Consider the following 21,249-nt stretch of genomic DNA (forward strand, 5'->3'; position numbering starts at 1 on the left):
ATTCCCTGTCATGGTTGAGGGAATAGCCTGGGGGTTTTCATTATAATGGGACACTTGTGTAGTATTATTTAGCCTATTACCACTGTGTGCCTTTTTAATCAGTTTACATTTTATGAAGAGGCTGGAATAGAACTGCCAAATATTGTTGCAGTGCCAAGTTTAATAATGCCAGAAAAACAAGTTTTTGGCACAAATGGTTTCTTTCATTACCACTGAAGATTAAGTGTCTGCAGCAGTGATTAAAGCCATAGTGCAGGATCAATAACAAGATCATTGTCATCAACTAGTTTCATTATATTTTCCCGGTCTGTGCACCTGCCCACACCCCTTTCATTGAAAATGTCCTACACTAGCTGAGTGGATTCAACACGCTGTGACGTCACTTACCGGATGAGCCCGCAGCTGTCGTTGTTTTACGTCAAAACAATCCGGAAGACGATACAGCGTGACGGAACTGTGGCTGGATCGGAGAGGAGGTCAAAGCTGAAACAAATCTGAATCAGTTCACCACTGCAACTACATGTAACGATGCTGGTTGATAAAAAGCAGATATACAAACGGACAGTAGCTGTTTTATTATAGAACCGGAGTTCACTTGGTTTAGCCTCGTGTTTTTTTGGCTTAAAAAATCAATGTTACCGTAGCTGCTCGGTGTAATAAAGTGGTGTAGCTCACCGCACACTAGTTCAGAATCGTCATGGGGAATGGAATGAATAAGGTATGTCCGGCGTTTGTTTTTATTGTCTATACTATTGCTGTTTGGGACGTTTCTTGTGGTCAAACTTTACTCAGCGTGGCTGGGAACCGCCTTCGGAACGACTCGACGTGTATTGATGACGTGAGATGTTTTGTCCTCCCAGACTGTCCAGATGATGGGCAGACGTGTTCTGGAAGTACTGGTTGGATAGTCAGTTTGTTTATGTGATTTATTGCAGCGGATCACTTGAACTCGGACTACTTCAGGGTGATATAAACTTTCAGGAAGTTGCTACATTATACCCGTTTTTTGTTTTAAATGTATCCATCTGTCCTAAATGTAAATTATTAGGCATATTTTGACTTTCTTTTATTTAGCATCCCGGCTGGAGCGGTGAAAAGCAATGTATGCTATCTGCTGCTTTTGCAGACCATGCTCATTGATAATTGGAGCAAACGATTCAGTTATTATCTCGTGACTTTGCAATGCCAAAAAGTTATAGAAATAAGTGTCAGTGAAGTAAATTAAAATGAAGGGAAGACATTTGTATGAAAAAAAAGAGAAAGATTGAATTGAGGACACAAAATGTATTAGAACATTTCAAGGGATTTTTTTTTTGTTTTTTGTTTTTAAATTAATTTTCACGTTCATATTTGACCCAACTCTCATTCATGCATTCATATCAGGGTCACGAGGAAGCTGGAGCCTTTCCAAGCAATTAGCAGGCGAGATTCAGGGTACACCCTGGACAGGCTGCCAGCCCATAGCAGGGGCAACACAGAGACAAACAACCACTCACATTCACTTCTTGGGAGAATTTATAGTGACCACTTAACATGCACGTATTGGATGGTGGGAAGATGCGCAAGTAGTTATTTGACATAACGATATGCTGTAAATATATTAGCATAATGCATACACTTTATACTGTTGTATTATATTAGCACTTCATGTAGACTACACACCTTTGTACTCTATTTGGATGCTAACTTAATTTAATTTGCTTCATTTCAGTAGTTTCTGAAGAGCTTAGTTTTCAAGGCAAGGTTGTTTTTTTTTTTTTTTAATTCAATTCCGCACTCCTTTATACCAGTATGGATTTTAAACAAGCAGGGGGATTGGGGATGTTCCATAACTTTAAAAGAATAATTTATCCTTTAATTTGATCTCATTAGATTATTTAAATTTTTTTTTTTTTACATATTAGCAATTATTTGTTGTAATTTTGTTTTCTGCATGCTGTTAAAATGCAGCAACCCACTTTTTAACAGGAAAGAGGAGTCATGATCACATTGTACCTCTGCTTGACCTCTTTACATTGGCTTCCAGTCTGTTACAGAGCCAAGTTAAAGATTTTTGAGGATTTGTCTTTATGACACTGCACAAGCTTAACACTCCATGCAGTCTATGAATCAGTTACTCTTGAACAATTTAAAGCAGGTTTACAGCTAGAGGCAATTGAGCCATTTCAGTTGTGGCTCCTTCTTATTGGAAAGGTTCGTCACATCAGACTCTTGATTTTTTTTTTTTTTTTTTTTTTAAACTTTACTAAAAAAAAAAAAAAAATCTTCTTGCTGGCTTTTGATCCATGTTGAGAAGCATATTGTTTTTTATATGCAAGAATATGTTTTGTTTATTTTTCCTGTTTATTTCATGTATTGACTGTTATAATTAAACTAATATTAATTGCTGTCATAGAAGTGAAGTATTTTTATATTCATTCAGCTTGTAGCACTTTAGTCAACTGTGGTCGTTTTAAAATCCAAATATAAAGAAACTTTGACTTGGCCCAGACAGTATCAACATTGCCAATTTTCCGACTATATACGTCTTGTTTCAACCATTGATTTGACCTTGTCTTACCTCTTCAGCTTGATCACACATCCCTGCTACATAGTATACATGATCACATATCAGACTGAATGGGATATGAGGATTATGCTCCCAGACACAAGTTCTGCTGAAGTTAATATTTCACTCAGTCAGATGTTCATGCCTCCAGTTTATTGCATTTATTTGCTAGTTTTATTGTTGCTGATATTTTACTGCTGCAGTTGAAAATCACATTCAGATGAGTCAGTAGAAAATGAAAGTTCATTTAAACAGATCAAGTTATTGAATTAACTTCAGTAAATACTAATCAAATAAGGACTGTCAAAGTAAAAATGAACTTCTGTTTCAATTTTTCATTGCTGGAGTAATGTTCACTTTGTGTTTTTTATTTTTATTTTTATAAATGCTATGAACTTAACTTTCTTCAGGCTGTGGTTGCTTTGTGGATTTTATACTGAAGTTGTACAATGGCAGTCAACAGCCACTCATCGTTTTGTCTTGATAATCATGGATGAATGCTTCAGACCTTGTATGGCTGTCTCCTGTGTATACAGGCTTCTTAAGCCTTAAGCCTTAAATCCAACTTGGTTGGACTTGGAACATTTGCTTTTTTCAGATGGCGCTCTAATTCTGTCGTGTCTGACCCTCAGCTAAATTGTAATGAAAGTATAACACAAAATGTCTGTGACTGTTGCTTCACAGGTTGTTGATGGACTCTACCTTGGCAACATCAGAGGTAAGGCAACCATAGTGTTTTAATGCTTTAAATGGAATACTGATAGGCTAGACCTTTTAGTAGCTACATTAAAAGGTTGTGAAGGGATGAGGTATTAAGAGTACAGCATTGGATTGTATAACTAGGTTTTTATTTTAAATTTGACATGCATTTAAATACTAGACACATTTATCAATTCAGTCCATTGTCTACACTTGTTTAAACTGCTACATGGTCAGGGTGTAATTCAAAAGACAGTGTTGTTCAGACATAAGCATAAATAAATTGTATTCTGAATGTTTTTGTGATACCTTTTTATAAATGGTACTCAATGGCTATTTGAGAAGCATGAATTGCAGCTGAATGTATTGTTTGTCAAATCGATTTGAGTGGAAAATATGAGCAATTCAATAGCAAGATAGCTTTAAAAAATCAGTGTACTTGAAACAAGAATCTGTACTTATCAGTGTGACACTTTCTGTAGTGACTCACAGCCTCTCACAGTTCATGTGGCATGTGCAGTGTTCTAACTTTAGCTGACTTAATGATGGTTCCACATGATGGCGAAAGTTTAACAGCTAAAATTAGTACAAGTGACAGGAGCAAGTGACTGTAGATCTGGATGTACCAAATGGTGTTGTACTGTAGTTCTCAGCTCTTACACCTGCCTCATTAGCCGCTTTTATTATTCTCCATCCATGTACCCATTTTCTACCTCTTATCTGGGATGGGGTTGCGCTGTCAGCTGCCTAAGCAGGGAAGCCCAGACTTCCCTCTCTCCAACCACATTCGTCAGCTCATCTGGGGGATCCTGATGCATTCTCAGGCCAGCCAACAGATATAATCCCTCCAGCATGTCCTGGCCCTTCCCTATGGTCTCCTCCCAAACGGACATGCCTGGAGCACCTCTTCAAGGATGTGTCCTGGCAGCATCCTGACCAGATGCCCAAACCACATCATCTGGCTCCTCTACTCCTGAGCCTCTCCCTTATCTCTAAAGGAGAGCCCTGCCACCCTGTGGAGGAAACTGATTTCAGCCACTTGTCTTCAGTCTCACTCTTTTGGTCACTATCCACAGCTCATGACCATAAGTGAGTCTAGGAATGCAGATCAACCAGTCAATTTGCCTTTTAGCTCAGCTCCTTCTTCACCACAGCTGACCAAGTTCACATCACTGCATACAGCACTCCGAACCGCCTGTCAATTTTCCGTTCCATCTGTCCCCTCACTCATGAACAAGAACCCGAGATACTTGAACTCCTCCGCTTGGGGCAGGACCTCATTCCAGACCTGAAGAGGGTATTCCAACCTTTTCTGGCTTAGGACCATGGTACTGAATTTAGAGATGCTGGTTCTTATCTCAATCCCCTTACACTCGGCTTCAAATTGCTCCAGCTAACTACAGATCACAACCTAACTGAGCCCAACAGAGCCACATCATCTACAAAAGGCATAGACCTGAGGCCACCAATCCTGGATCCACTCAACCCCTCATCTACATCTAGAAATTCTGTCCTGAAAAGTAGTGAACAAAATCCGAGACAAAAGGCAGCTTTAATGTTATCCAACCTTAATTGTGAATTAATTTCATTTACTGCCAGCCATGTGGACCAAGCTCTGACACCAGTTGTGCAGGGACAGGACAGCTTGTAAAGTGGGGTCCAGTATTCCTTACAATGGAATCACCCAGTCCCTGGGACACACAGTTAAATGGCTTCTCCAAGTCCACAAACCACCTGTAGACTGATTGGACAAACTCCTGTTCCCCTTCCAAGAGGGGCTTTTGAAGCTGGTGAAAAGCTGGCCCATTTTTCCACAGTGGGATGAAAACCAAGGTTTTGACTATCTGATGGAAGCTCCTCTTCGGAACCTCAGTAGATCTTACCAGGAAATGCTGAGAAGTGCAATCCTCCTATAGTTTGACACCACCCCACCCCACGCCCCCACCCCACCATGTCTGAGTTTTTCCCTACAAACAAGATTGGGGATTACCACCAATACAACCACCTAGGACTTCATGGTCACATGAAGTCACACCTGACTGGCTATCTCAACAACGTAGGGATAAAACATAGTCTAGTTGGACTCAATACCCCCCCCCCCCCCCCCCCCCCCCCCCGTCTCACTTGGGCATGGTTGAAGTTTGCCGGAGGTAGACGTTGAAGCTCTCTCTGGCAAGGTATTGTGGCAGATGTTCCCAGCAGGGCAAGCAATTCCAGACAGGGCCCAGCCTCTGGGGTTCCAGTACCCAAGCCTTGCATTGAGCAGAGTCCCAACTATGTCTAACTGGAACTATATCAAGTCAGCTCAGCCTTTATCCCCCCTCTAGAGCTAGCTTCTGCAGCTTAGAATTTGACTGCCAGGGTCCCCACCTTGGGCTACTACCCAGCTCACATTGTTCTTAAAGGAGGACTTCACTATTAACTGGTCAAAATGTTCACTCTGCGATGGACTGGCAACCTGCTCAGGGTGTACCCAACTTCTCGCTTGTTGATTGCTGGGATAGGCTCCAGCTTCCCCACAACCCTTACTTGGATTAAGCAGTACAGAAAATAAGTAAAGTTTGTGATCAACACAGAGCCTCACCAACACAAATGCAGTATTCATCATTTATCAAACATTTTATCTGTAATTTATAATAAACATATGGTTCTTCATAATCTTTACAGAAAGGCCATTTTCAAACTCACAGCTGACAGTAAAGATTTATTTTAACTTGATAGAATTTTTTGTAGTTGTCTTCAGAAATGATCCTGATACCAATATGTGTGATTGGCTTATGGATGAATAAGCTCAGAAGTAAGTTTTATTAATCTTCTTTATATATGTAATGCCAGATTTTTAAATGTTTGAGCTTTTCTCTTGTCACAGATTCAGAGAACAGAGACAGTCTGTCTAAAAATGGCATCACCCACATCCTCTCTGTGTACAACAATGCAAAGCCAGTATTTGAGGTAAGTGGGAAAACCAGTATGGTTGTCTTTTTTTGTGTGTGGATGTTTTTTATGTGTTTAAAGGCAGGTCTTTCTGTGGAAATTTCACCTGGTGATGTTGGTTTGTCTGTTTTAAGAATGTAATTAGTTCCATCATCCAGGAGAGGGTGCTATGAAGTCATAGTTGAAGCAAGGAGAAATTATAGTGGCTGAGATGTAGAATTAACTCTTTTATGTATAGGTTTGCAACAAATAATGTCCCACTTTAACTGCCCAAATGTCAAGCAGGTTCCAGGCAATCTCTTACTTTGTAACAGTGCTGTGAGCGTTAAACAAAGTTAATGCACATTTTTGCAAGAAGTAAAAAACATTGTTCTGGGTGCTGGTTTACACTATGTAGTGATTACAGTAAATAGAGATGCAAAACAGCTATAATGTGATATGATGTTAATTTGTAATTCCAGTTAATCTATGCACGACTTAGGCTGTTTTCTTTCTGCTGTTCAGTGTTTTATCAATATTTTTCAGGACATGACATACCTTTGCATTCAAGCAGCTGATGCTTCCAATGAGAACCTGTGAGTATACATATAAACATAATTTCTTTGAGTACTTAACTGCTAACAGTGCATTGGTTAATTTATACTTTAAGAATCTAAATGGAACTTTTACTGTAAAGCATTTATTGTCATATAAAAGTGACACGTTTATTTAAATGTTCAATCAGATTGGTCTTTTAATGCAGACATATGTAGATCCTACAGAATTAAATTCACTCTATGTCAAATATCTATTTTGAGAGGGAAATTGAGTGCGTCCAAATTGTCATTGTTCATCAGGTTGCAGACTGAGTGTTGAAAGAGGCATAATGTATTCCTCCACCCTCTCAGCAACTGTTAATAGTAACGCTTCTGTCCGAACGGTCTTTTTTGCTTCAAATCTTAACTGAATTCTGTGAGTAAGCTGAGGGGAAAGAAACACACACACACAGAAGAATCTCTCACAAGCTGCAATTTGAGCATCAGAGGGTAGTTTTGTGTGTTTCTGAATTTGTGGCTGACTGTGAAACCTGTATTTGGGCTTGGAGGGAGTGTATGTTGTTCATGGGTTATGTTTCTGCTCAGGCATTTCAGGTGGGATTTCTGAAGAACCTGCTTTAAACTCCAATGCATTGTATAATTCCTGTCAAGCTTCTTGTTGTTAACATGAAGCCATTTTATTGAGTTGTAGAAATGACAGATAACATCTCAGTTTGAGTTTCTGAATTAATCGTAAATCATCCATTTTTGTTGCTAAAGTTATCCCGGGTCTGAAGATGTGCTTTTTTTGCTTTATTTTATAGAGAAAATATAGCTGGTTTAAATGCATTTTAAAGAGAAGGTACAGTTGTGCTCATATGTATTCCTACCCTTTCATTAAAGAAAAAGCGGAGAGTTAAAAAAGGAACAATAACTAAAAATTTGCAAAAATATAATTTAGTAATATAAGACAGTTTTTTTTTTTCATTTAATTGTGTTGAAGAAAGGAAAAAACAAACAAACAAATTAGAGCACTTTTCTGTTGAACAGTGGGACAAAATACCTGTCAACAGGTGCAGAAGTCTGACTGAGAGGAACAGAAAACACCTGACTGTAGCAGAAACATTGAAGGATTGTTCAACAAAATATTAGTTCATGATTGATGTAATAATTATCTTATTTGTTTGCTTTTTTTTAAAAATATTTCTATTGAACCAGAATTAGAAAATAATGATTTTCATAAAATTATTTATTATTACTTTAGTCAATTTCAGCTTATTTTACAGGCAGCTGTTTTTTTTCCTTCTTTAATGAAAGGGTATGAATAAATATGAGCATGACTGTAGTTGTAGTGGATTGTTATATGGTGCTCGTCGGGTTGGACTGGAGATGTCTGACCTCCACTGTCGCAATCAAGCATCTTTCCCTCAGGCAGCAGAGGAAGGAAACCTCCCAGTGACATCTGGCCGTGTGCTTCGACCACCCAGGGATTTATTAAACCCCCTCTGTCACAATCACAAGTCTGACTGACTTATGGTAGGGTGAGGCCAACTGCCGCCCCACAGCACTCACCATCATCCAGGGGCCCATATGGTCAGACATGGTGAGAAATTTCTGTGTCACACAGTTTCTGTTTGTGGAGCAGCAGTAGCGGTTTAATTTTCCATACAGAAAACAATGAATTTGTATCTGTACTTTGGAATTCAGTCAGTATAAAGGTGGCCAGATTAATCTCTACAAGCCTAAAACACAGCTTCAGTTTGTAGGATTTGTTACACTCCCCTAAAAAAAAAAAAACAAAAAAAAAAAAAAAAGACATACACAGACTCACAGGGGAAGCTTTCATTTAATGGCCTCAAATGTTGTAATCTTTTGATGCTAATATTTTTTAAGCAGTTTTTTATTCGATTTAGAAAAGAAACCCATGAAAATCTTTTATGGATTTTAATACATGCAGTACTTTTGCAGTGAAGGTGTGCACTCATTTCTGTCAGCACTTCCAAAAAGTTGTCCTTTTTTTTTTTCTTTTAAACTACTTTAGAGTCACAATAGTAATAAAAAGATCTGTGTTTTGTGTACAACAGAATTGCAAGAGATGTGTTTGCATTTTCAAATATTCAGTGGCTTCCCAGCAAGTTTGTTGTCAGTACTATTCTATAATGATTCAGTAAAAACCTTAAATCTTTGTCACAAGTTTTTTATTTTTATTTTATTTATTTGTTTTTTTTATCAAACAAGATTTATAGAAACGTCTGTGCTAGAAGGGCAGAGTGAAGTGCTGAGGAGACATCTTTTAAAGAGGAGTTTGGATCTCAGGAAGGAGGAAAAAAGAAAAGTGACAGTCGGTTTATTTTAGCTCTAGTCTGTTGCTCTGTCTGCTATTGAGAAACCAGCATCTGTTCCTCAGGAGACTGTGTTATCAGCCACATTGATTGTGCAAAACACTATCAGTGTTTCCTGATTGCAAATAGGTAGGATATTAGATGAGCATTTTACACTTCATTGTGTTCTTTTCTATCAAATGTTTTACTCGGCCAGATGTCACATTAGGACATTTTTAATTATCTTACGAAACAAGCAACTGTGTTGTTGTATCTTCTTGCCATTGGATAGATGCCTCATGTTATTTGAAATAAAATTACTCACATGATCATTTATAAACAGAACTAATCAAAGTTGGAAACTGTTGTAATTTTGCAAATAGACAAAAACAAAGACAGATACTTCCCTTGTCTGACCCTGCTGTCTGTGCTCTGGTCTACCACAGACTCTGTTTGAGCAGACCCAACATTTTTCTTGCATGACAACTTAAAGTAGTTTAAATGAAAGTTACAAGCCCCTTACATTGTTTTTAGGAAATGTCAAAAATAATTTAAAGCTGCCTCCTCTTTTCTTAAACCTCTTGGGTATTTGAGAGTAACCGGTAGTTTCTGCAATCAAAATCAAAACATCACAATTTCAGAAACATATGTGAAACACAGTGTCAAGGCCTCCACGCAGGAGTTTCAGTTCAAGGTGTCCTTTCTCATATCCTACATGTAGCTCATTTTTAGATTTACTTCCTTGCTCAGTTAGAATAAGAAATTTCTTTTTTTAAAATAAGTGAATAACTGCGTGTGTTAATTCAAGGCATTTCTTTTTGTCTTAAACTGCATGTTTCAAACTAATTTCCTTGATTTTAGATGTTAGAAATTATGTGTGCTTATTTTTTCTTTTTAGATTACAGCATTTCAAAGAGTGCATCGGCTTCATCCACGAATGTCGCCTGAATGGTGGAGCATGTCTAGTTCACTGGTAGGTTTATATGCTCCACCCAGCTGTCTATTTGGTATTTCTCTCTTCTCTGATGATGGATCAGTTCTTCAAAACATGCATTTAAAAAAAAAAATGTCCATAAATCAGTAGATAGTGCCTGAGAGTGTAGTTTCTATGCTAATAAGCAACGTTTGTTCCCTTTGTTCAGCTTATACCAGCAGGAAATAAATTATAGAGTTGGTCATTGACAATAATCATGTCCTTTGGTCTCTGCAGCCTTGCAGGTGTATCCCGCAGCACTACCATGGTGGTGGCCTATCTAATGACTGTCACTCACTACAGCTGGGAGGAATGTCTGTCTGCCGTCAAGGCTGTCCGCTCTTTCGTTGGCCCAAATTATGGCTTTCAGCAGCAGCTGCAGGAGTATCAGACGACACAAGTCTCAGAGGTAAACAAGTAAATGTGGACCGATAACAGAACTCGAGCTCACTTTTACAGTTTGAATCTCATGGCCTAAAGTTAAAAGATATTTTAACATGTTTTTAAAAACTTTATATATGCTGTTTTTTATGTTATTTATTTTTTTTCAGCAATGGCTTTGATATATTCTTATTCTGTAAATATGAGTATTGCTAGTGAGTTGAAGCCCCATACACAGATGCTCACAGGATGTGACACATGCGACCATCACGGTGCACATTTAGCCTGTGGTTAACCTATTAACCGTTTATCCCAGCCATCTGATGCATGCATATTGCAGCTTTCCAGAAATTGTTTACTACATGTATTTGTTTTGTTCCTTTTTTCCACAGTGGAGATGAACTAGCAGACATTGTCTCACATTTATGGCCTTAAGCTGACATGGCTGAGATTCTCAGCTGCAATCACATTTAAAACAAACAAAAAAAAGCAATCGCTTGTTTCACAGATTTCAGAGCTTAAGTTTATGTGTAGATTGTATGCTTTAGGGCATTGTTGCATTTATTTAAATGTAGTCTGGTCTAGAATTTTCTTTAAGGCAGAGAAATGTGAAAAACCAGCACCATGCATGCAGATATCAACATCAGCTCCATAATGTGTTAAGTTTGGAGGGAAAAAAAACAAAACAGCTGTTTGTTTACAGCCTCTAAAGTGTTGCATAATTTGAATGAGTTTGGTTTGTGAGGACACTTTGCATGCAATTCCATGACAATGATACTAGTTCAATCAAGTGATAGTTAAGTAGAGAAGGGGAACTGCAAGGGGTTTGCTTGGATTGCATTAACCTGGGTGCTGCTCATCACGTGTTAAGCATTACTGTCAGCTTCTTGCAACATAATATGACTAAAAAAAAAAAATGGCTGTGTTTGTAGACCTTGCACTGATTTTGAGGAATTGTGGGGGAAATGCTCTCTCTGTAGTTGTGAGTTTCCCATATGAGTGTCAGATAGAAAGTGAATAATCTAAAGACAACAATGACTTTCCTCACCATTTACTCTCAAAATTCTTAAACAAGATAATTGACTGCATTGCATCACTATCCTACACAAATTTAGGGGGAAAGAAGCTAAATATAGTGGTGAACATTATGGGGAAAAGTCCCACAAAAGCTGGAAAAAAAACTACACCAGTCCAGTGATCCTCAGTTCGGTCCTACAAGGGCCGCAGTCCTGCAGGTTTTAATATTGCCCTGTTCGAAAACACCTGACTCATATTAAAAGCATCAAACAGTCTATCAAATTCTGCATAATGGCTCATTAAATTAAGTCAGGTGTGTGTTGGAGCAGGGAAACATCGAAGACCTGAGGGATTGCAGCCCTCATAGTACCAAGTTTGAGCAGCCTTGTTCTAGTATTTCATGTAACAATGTTTAGAGAAAATGTTGACAGGTGAGAATTGTGTGTACGGTTCGACAGCAGCTTTGCTTATCAGTACTAAAGTTTATTGGCACTGGTATAAGATCGTAAGTACTACTAAGTGCATTGACATCCCATTTATTTTTTTCTGTTGAGAAGTATGCACTGTGTGTGTTGTGTTGACTTGCCAAGGGATTGTAAATAATAATGGCCTACTTGGAAAACTCTGGGACAATTTTTAATTTTAAACATAAACTAAAATTCTAATTGATGTGTATTGTCCTAAAGCCAAAAAAATATTATTGTAGTCAAATTCCCATCTACAGCTGTACCACTGTGATGACAATGAAGCAGTTGGGAGGTTTTGTTGATATTTTAAAAAGAATGAATACAGCTCATTTTAATTTTTTGCTTGTTGACTGATATTTTGTCTTTACAAAAAGCCTCTTTTCTGATTTTTTTTTTTTTTTTTTTTTTTTTTTTTTTGCGCTAAACTGCTTTTAATACTGAACATGTTAGGCAGTGAGCACCAACCTGCTTACCTCTGGTGAACCAGCTTTGACAGCTTTATCTGACTGTAAATCCTGTAGAGATTTTTCATTTTAAGTCTGTGTACCTACCTAGTCTGTTTTAAGAAAGCACTTTGCGGCTTCTGACAGGACATGCAATCTTTTTCTAGATGACACGACAGTTGAGAGCAGGTGTCATTCAAGATTTTGTTATCGTATTGATCTTATCTCCACACTTATTTCAGTCTTTTCAGTTTTTACAAGTTTGTTTATATTATGAGTCAGAGCTTCGCTGTTTGGGTTTTATGATGATTATGACAATGCTAATTTGAATGTATTACTTTCAGATTGACTTTCACTTCATTTTACTCTATGATGGATAAGGTATTGCACAAAACAAAGGGATAATTCCTGGATATTATTTTAGAGATTGCAACTTCTCATTTTCACAGACGTCTGTTGTTATTGAAGAAATTCTACCGCACATGATCTAAAAACACTCAAATATTTAACTGACAATGAAAATCCAAGTACAGTAACTTTCAGGAATTCAGACCAGCTATAGTAGTGTAGCACAGTGTCATTACTATCTGCCATCAGCTCACTCCAGGTCTCACACTCTTTTGGTTTCGAATAAAGACACAGCTAAATTAGTAAGATCCTTGGATCTCTCCACTGTAAAGCTGAAAAGAGCAAAAACCTGCACCCCAAAGACTTCAACACATTTAAAACAATGTAAACAAATAATATCCCAACTTTGATACTTTGAACACATGATTTTGAGAGAAGTATATTGTCACAAATAGGAACCATGTTTAAAATTGATTTGTGAAAGAAGAAAAAAAAAACAAAAAAAAAAACTGTATATTATCAATATGAAGCTGAGAAAATGCATTTTCTCTCATTTACTGTCAGGCTTTGTCAGAAATTTCTAGTTGGGAGTCTAAATTTAAAAAAAAAAAATAAAAAAAAAAAGAATGCAAATATTGTATAAGGGTAACAGATCTATAGATTTAGGATTTTTGATAACATAAAATTGGCATACAAACAGTCAAAGTCAATAGTAATATTGTAGAATTGTATTATTAACACAATGTCTAATACATGACCAATGCTTAATTTGGTTAAAGTGGATTTTTGTTTTACTTTGTCCCCCAGTACCGATCGTGGTTACAGTCCAGCTTCCGTCCCAGTCCATTCAATGACCAGGAGCAGGTGGGATCGCTGCTGTGCCAATACACAGAGCAACAGGAAAGTCAGAGGAGAGGAACTGACAACCACTGGATAAATCAGAAAATGGGAGTCTCTGGTCTGCCATCCAGCCCTGATCATCCTGAAGGCAGCAGTTAAAACATGGTGTTCTGACCAAAGTTGTGCACAGTGGTATTTGGAGTTGTTCTCAGTTACAAATGAATCCAAAGCCATTTCCAACATTAAGGTCTTTGAATAACTCTAAAAAGACTAAATAAAATAAGTCAATAGCAGTATGTACTACATACTTAATTATTTTATTGACAGTACCTGCCACTAACAGTACAGTCCCAACAGGGGTTTGGTGCTGAAATACGCCTTACTATAAACTGCCCAACACCTTAGCCACACCTTGCAAGTAACATGTTTGTTGTTGCTTTGGACTTGTTCCATCTGTAGTGCTCAGCTGTGTAGCCTTAAAGATGGAACTGATTATCGCTATCTTAAATGAACATTTTACCACTGGTAGTACATGAAATTGAACACTTCAATCCCATTTTGGAGTTGTCCATGTAACACAGCTTGTTTAGCTCTTAGAAGTAAACTGTGATCAAATCTGCAGCTGGTGAGGTAATGTTTGTTTGCTTGAAGGCATCAATTTATTGTATACATCCTACTTTAAGAGCTACTGCTGACCTGTCAGATGTATAAAAAACAACAACTAGTTAAATTTATTATTAATGGGTGGCTTTGTCTGATTTTCTGGAACTCTCCAGAAAATTCTCAGCTTTGTACACACTTTAATGTACTGAATCCTGGCACCATAAATCCACTGTAGGAACTAAATGTCTTGACTGTAAATTAATGTTGGCTGAAAAACTTGTTTGGTTGCCTTTTATTAAGGTAGACTGACACAAAACAAAATAAAGTTGTTTGCAATTTGTGAGTTAAAAGTAATACCCTTGGCTTTTCTCATGTACCATAGAGATGTAGACATTCCAAACAAACTGCTGAGTCACAAGTAAGCTCTGAACTTGGCAAAATGTTCTTTTAAGCAAAACAATTAGCTCAAATGCGAAGTTATAGAAACTTTGACTGGATCTGAGAATGACAACACTCTGGACTCCAAATGCTAGTCTTCCTGATTTTACTGAAGCTCTTATTTATCGTGTTTTTTGACAAAGCAGATTTTTATTGAATTGTTAACAATGGTTATATGATTGTGCTTGAATTGTGTGTTCATTGTGGTTATTTTTGTTTTATAATTCACAGCGTTTGGTGACAAAGATGTAATTACAAATAAATCAGCACCATGGATTGTTTCTGCTCATACTTGAAACACCTTGACTTGTCCAAAAAGAATCTTTGGAATTTGCAGCTGGAAAGCTGGTGTCATTTACTTAGAACAGAGTATATCCGTGTGTTTAAGTTACACAATCTCCAACTGATATAACTGATGTACAGTACATTTCCAGAACAATCCCAATACTCTTCAGCACTTACTAATCACATTCTGCATTTAGACTTTAGAGTTGTATCAGTAACATTACTGGATGATTGGTGAATTGAATGATGACAATTTCATAATTTCACAGCTGATGTTTTAACCAAAAATAAAATGTTCCTCAATTTAAATCCAAACAACAAAATGAAGAAATAAACTGATTACTTATCTTTTTTTTGGTCCAAAAAGCCAAGTCAATAGTACTTTCCTAGCAAATAAAGGTAAGTTGTTTTAAGAAAATATACAATTCAGTAACAAGGTGTTTCAAACTGGTTTTCAACACAAATTCTCCAGAATTTGTGCTGAAAATCCTTTGTTTGTTGATGTGTGAGTGAAAAGACACATCCATGGCTAATAAAAAGAAGCACTTCACACACATTTCATCAGTTAAATGTTTCAGGAATGGGATAAAATGGAAATTCCAGAAAAATATCAATGAAAATCAAAATTATTAACCCATGCGGGTCAGGTGTAAAGTGTAAGGATCAGATCACAGGCTCCCCCAGCTTTTTCAGAATATCCAGAAACACTATTCAAAATCAGTTTCAGTAGTGTGTCTTCCACATGTCTGTATGCACTAACAAAAAGCTGGGCATGCGGTCAATGAGAGAACAGATATTTTCCTGATGGTAGGCAAGGCTATGGCATCCATACCTTTTGCCCTGTACGAACTGCTGACACTCCAACCACATGAAGATAGAACATTGTAATGTACCAGAAGGAACACTGGTCCCACTGCAGCAGCATGGTCTGACAATGCATCTGAGGATTTCCCCTCAGTACAAGAGTCAAGGTTCCTCTTTAGCACAAGGAAGTCAGTGTGGCCCTCCAAGCTTATGCCTCTGCAGACCATCACTGACCCACCGCCAAAACAGTTGTGCTGAAGGATGTGGGCAGTAGGACACTTAAAGTGTTTCCAGAATGTGTCACATGTGCTCATTGTGAATCTGTTCTTATCCATGAAAAGTCCACAATCAATCTGGCAAGATTGGTGTTCACTGGTAAATGCCCATCAGACTGCATGGTGCTGGGTTGTGAGGACAGAGCCCATTTGTGAATTTTGGGCCCTCATACCACCCTCATGGAGTCTGTTTCTGATAGTTCAAGCAGAAACATGCACATTAGTGGCATGCTGGAGGTAATTTTGTAGGGCCTGACAGTGTTCCTCCTGGCACAAAGGAACAGATAGTGGTCCTGCTGATGGGCTGTTGTCCTCTGACAGCTCCCTCTAAGTGTTCTGCTCCTCCATACTCTCAACACTGTGCTGGGAAACACAGCAAACCTTATTGCCACAGCTTGCATTGATGTACCACTCTACATGAGCTGCACTGCCCGATCAGTTTCTGTAGGTTGCAAACACCGCCTCGTGTTACCTTTAGTGGTGAGAGCACAGACAAAATGCCAACATTCTCAAAAATTGATTGAAATTGATTAACACTGTTACTTCCTACAGATTGATATCTCAGAAGTATGACTTGAAGTAACTGTGCATGGTTATAACTGTGTTCTCTTTATTTTAGCAGTACAATCACTTTATTTAGAAAATTATGACATGAATGACTGCATACATATTTTACCATGATTTAATTGCTTTGTGGTGTGCCACACAACATTATTTTGTGGAGAAATTATGAATAAATAAATACAAGAAGGAACAAGATAATTTAAAAAATACCCAACCACACAAAGCTACTAATATTTACTTTTATATTTATTTTTTGTTTATTTTTACCTTCATTTTTCCAGGTAAAATCTTTTGAAAACCAGTTCTCCTTTACACATCTCACAGGTGTTCACTTTAATAAGAAACCAAAGTTTTTCAAATAGACGTTTTGGTTGCAGAGATAAGCAACTCGTTTTATTTGGGGAATGTAGTTTGGAAAAGAAAACAGGATTCAAGCAATTTGTAATTAGTTTACAAAAAATACCAGGGTAATGTTAAATAAATGAATAAAATTACCATTAAAAAAAACAAACACTGACAGGTTGGTATGATTGGCCTACTTTATTAGCAGGCTATGAAGACTATTAGTAACTATGAATGGCCATCTTCCAGAAGACTTTACGCGGACAGCAGACCATTTTACCTGTAAAACAACCTCAGTGGGGTTTCACATCATACATGAGTGGGCGCATAGCGAAAGAGAACAGAAATCCCCCACAGCACAGAGTAACTTGTGACTTTACCATTTAATCAGTGCACCGCGTCTGCATAGCGTGGGCAGCAGGTTTACAACCATGCCTTGTGTCAGTCAGACCATTTCTTGTAAATACCCTCAATTCGGTGAAAAACTCTTCCGGAATGGGCCGTCTCATCGAAGCGTCGGGATTCTGATTGGCCAGAGAGAATCAACGTCATCAAGTCCTGCCTCTACTTTTCCATTCATGACACGGACCCCAATCAACTTCACAGGCGCGTGCTGCGGGGAAAGCACTTGATCAAACTTGTCAGGGAGTCATCTCCAACTGTCAAACGCAGGGCCAGCAGCTCAGCTGACTGTCAGAGTGTAAGTGGATTTTCTTTCGATTTCTAGTCTTAACAGTGAAACATGACAATTTTATTCAAAACTTTTACAATTTATTTGGTATATTTGAGACATTTAAATCATCTAGTATCTTCGATAGATTAATGTAAACATCCTTTTTTTTATTTAGATACAAGGAAGTATTTTAAAGGAGGAAAAGAAAATCCATCAAGATGTCAAATTCAGGAGGTCGGAGACTGAAGCAGTGGCTGATGGAGCAGATCCAAAGTGCGCAATACTCTGGACTGCAGTGGGAGGATGAAAGCCGCACAATGTTCAGGATTCCATGGAAACATGCAGGAAAACAGGATTACAACCAGGAAATTGATGCATCCATTTTTAAGGTTTTAGAGCTTGTGTTGGCCAGTCTTTCTTTCTTTCATCTTTTCTTTCTTTCACACTCACCTATAATTCTATACTGCACCCTTCTTTACATATGTTTTTGCCACTGCAGGCCTGGGCAGTGTTCAAAGGCAAGTTTAAGGAAGGGGACAAGGCCGAGCCTGCAACATGGAAGACCAGACTCCGCTGTGCCCTCAACAAAAGTCCTGACTTTGAAGAGGTGACTGAAAGGTCACAGCTGGACATTTCTGAACCCTACAAAGTGTACCGAATTGTACCGGAAGAAGAGCAGAAGCGTAAGTTGTTGTTTTCCAAACATTTCCAAATAATTTTATCTTATTTAATGTTGTGTTGTATTTGTTCTGGTAATGTATAATTTGTGGATTTGTAACAAACTTGAATTTGTCTAATTTTTTTTGTGTGTACACATGAAGTCGTCCCTCTCTGCTTGCACAAAGTAAAATAGCCTAAGTGTTACAAATTTCTTGCACCATAATTATAAATAGTTCAAAGACAAAGCAAATGATAGCACTTTGTCTGAGAAACAAATGAACAGAATCATAATGTGTTATTTCACCCACAGATGGTAAAACCCCAGTCATGGCCATGGCAGCTTCAAGCAGCTCTGGTGATATCACTGACATGGACTGTAGTTCTGCAGAAATAGAGGAGCTGATTAAAGAGGTGAGACAACCTCATGCAAAATCATTTATATTGCTTTATGTCACTCCACCCCCACTCATTTCTCTGTGCTCTTTGTCCTCAACTGCCATGTCACCTTTTTTTTTTTTTCTTTTTCCACTTTATATCACACCATGTTTGATTGAACACTTGTTGCACTGAGCATGCATACTTTGTTCTGATGACAGCATCGCATTGAAATGTTATCTTGTTGCAGGAGGACAGCTGTGCCATCCAAGCCAGTCCAGAGTATTGGTCCCAGGGGAGCATAAATGGTAAAAAAAAACAAAAAAACAAACTTCCTCCAACCATTTTTCGGTGGAAACTGCTATTATAGCACAAAGTTCATGTACTTCTCTCTATGTCCATGTTTCTCTTTTTCTTAAAATCTATGTAAGACTTACGCTTTTTTTAGACATATGTTTTGATTACTGTTACAATAATGCAAATAGAAAGCTTAAGCAGTTGCCCCTGTTGTTCAGGGTGTTAAACAGATTTTTGAGACTTGGCTTTTGCAATGGAAGAATTGACTAATATCCTGTTGGACTTTGCTGACTTAAGTGATTATTTGTTTGTACGATCGTGCTTAGAGAAATGAGATTACTGATGATGCGGCAAAGCAGTGTCATGACAATGTGGTTAAATTCACAATGGCGAAGAAAAGTGGCCTAAGACATTACTTTCTTTTGGGATTCACAGCTTTCCCTTTGCAGCAGGACCCCTTGCCATCAAGCCCCCATAATTCAGGTATTCATTCATATAGTCATTAGAAACATTGTAATACAACATGTTCTTTAGATTACCAATGGCATCTATCACAAAATAAATCTTTTTCAAAATATTTCATTACACTTGGAAGTCTCACCAAATGTTCTTCTCTCCAGCTTTCACTCAAATGATGATCTCATTCTACTATGGAGGAAAACTGATGCACAACACAGTGGTAACTCATCCTGAGGGTTGCAGGATTTCCCCGCAACAGCATTTGGGTCGTGGTGCCCTCTACAGTTCAGACAGCATGCAGACTATTCATTTTCCCTCGGCTGAGCTCATTGCATTTGACCGTCAGCGTTATGTTACACGCAAGCTCCTGGGCCACCTAGAGAGAGGTGTGCTGGTACGTGCAAACCAAGAGGGCATCTTCATCAAAAGGCTGTGCCAGAGCCGCGTCTTCTGGAGTGGTCTGGGAGAAGTGGGCTCGCAGTACAACCCAATGCCTGGTAAACTTGAGAGGGATGCTGTAGTCAAGATCTTTGACACAGGAAGGTTTTTACAAGGTGAGATTCTGTGCGTATTGAAAGCTTAAAAGGATTCAAAATTAAATAATGCTCTCGTTTCATATCTGTGTTTTACGTAAGCAAAGTGACAGTAAAGAAGGGGTGATTGTGCAAGTTTGCCTAAAACAGCTGTATATTCAAATGTTTCAGCTCTACAGTTGTATCAGGAGGGTCAGATTGCTGCTCCTGATCCTGCTGTGACTCTGTGTTTTGGAGAGGAACTCAATGATCTCAGCAGTGCCAAGACCAAACTGATCATTGTGCAGGTGAGTCTCAACATGTGTCTCATTTCAACAACTGAGCGCATTAGAAACTGGACCCTTAACCAGAGACAAAGGCTATTCATTACTAATACTGTATTTGAATAAAGTCCATCTTTCTGTCTCCTCTCCTACTGGCAGATTACGATGGTGAACTGCCAGCACTTGCTTGATACAATGAACATGCGCCGCTCCCAGCCTTACTGCAACAATCCAAACCTGGAGATGTGTGACGAAACAGCCACTGACCAGATGGCTCGCATCTACCAAGAGTTGTGCAGCTACAGTGTTCCTCAGAGGCCAGCCTGCTATAGGGACAACATGCCCATCACTGCTTGACCTGTGAGCAGCGGGACCTGACAAGTGATCTCTGGTGTGTACACTGGTGTAATTGCTCATCTTTCTATGACGTTAAACCGAAACCCGATATTAAAAAGTCTCCATTATGCCAGTAATAGCCATTTTTATATATACACCAGGGTGATTCACAGCTGTTTATCCTCTGCTTTACTATTGAAAAATGTAACAAGGGTTTCCTTTTTTTATGATCACATATTACTATTTTCTAGAGAAAATAAAATTACTTTTTATATACAATACAAAATTACAGATAGGTTTTACTATCAGAGTGTTCTCTTTTAGAGCTTTATTTCATAATTTCTTTGTAAATTTCTTTCTAAATAAAACTTTTTTAAATGATTGAACTGCACGTGTTTTTCTTTATACAGTCAAATTGTTCATTTTATAGATTTGAATTGAAGTAGCAAAAGTGTTAATCAGAAGTCAAATTTTGTTCATGGGTGCAAGTTAAGGTTTTTAATTTAGTTTCCCCATAAAACACATCAGGCTATGATTTGTATCAGCCAAAACGCTTGAAACTGATATTCACAACTTATTTGCATAACTTTAATAACAGTGTAAACTTGAGAGTCAAAGCAAATCATTCTTGTATGTGGTTTATTATCCACCTAAAGCACTGGCTGCATATCTGCTTGAACACAAAATTTTATTTAGTAAATCTCCTGTCTGCTTGAAATGATTCTTTTTTCTGATCTAAAATACTGGTGGAAGACTTCTTACATTTTCACTCTAATACTAAATATCCATGTTTGATTTTTCTCATGGTTTCTTTCAGTTATTCAGTTAAATCTTAGAAATGATTTTGGATTTTAAT

General features: G+C 38.0%; 2 protein-coding genes across 3 annotated transcripts; both read left to right on the forward strand.

The window, feature by feature from the left end:
- Positions 1-439: 439 nt before the first annotated feature.
- Positions 440-14,806, forward strand: dusp22a (dual specificity phosphatase 22a; the record flags this gene model as incomplete). Of its 2 annotated transcripts, XM_079245014.1 has the most annotated exons (7): positions 440-718; positions 3,233-3,266; positions 6,117-6,199; positions 6,707-6,756; positions 9,916-9,990; positions 10,228-10,399; positions 13,454-14,806. In XM_079245014.1, the coding sequence occupies 7 exons, from the start codon at positions 698-700 to the stop codon at positions 13,643-13,645; spliced, it is 627 nt and encodes a 208-aa protein (XP_079101140.1). In that variant the 3' UTR covers positions 13,646-14,806. The 2 variants fall into 2 exon arrangements, with proteins under 2 accessions (XP_079101140.1, XP_079101139.1); XM_079245013.1 differs by lacking the exon at positions 440-718 and having other exon boundaries at positions 3,209-3,266.
- A 2,882-nt stretch (positions 14,807-17,688) lies between these two features.
- On the forward strand, positions 17,689-20,584 carry irf8 (interferon regulatory factor 8; the record flags this gene model as incomplete). The annotated part of the gene is made up of 8 exons (XM_079241985.1): positions 17,689-17,859; positions 17,970-18,153; positions 18,441-18,541; positions 18,756-18,813; positions 19,238-19,285; positions 19,423-19,815; positions 19,966-20,081; positions 20,217-20,584. 8 exons carry the CDS (start codon positions 17,689-17,691, stop codon positions 20,412-20,414), a joined length of 1,269 nt encoding a protein of 422 aa, XP_079098111.1. The 3' UTR covers positions 20,415-20,584.
- Between the last annotated feature and the right edge of the window lie 665 nt (positions 20,585-21,249).

Source organism: Telmatherina bonti, assembly GCF_933228915.1.
Source record: "Telmatherina bonti genome assembly, chromosome: 1".
Lineage (NCBI taxonomy): Eukaryota > Metazoa > Chordata > Actinopteri > Atheriniformes > Telmatherinidae > Telmatherina > Telmatherina bonti.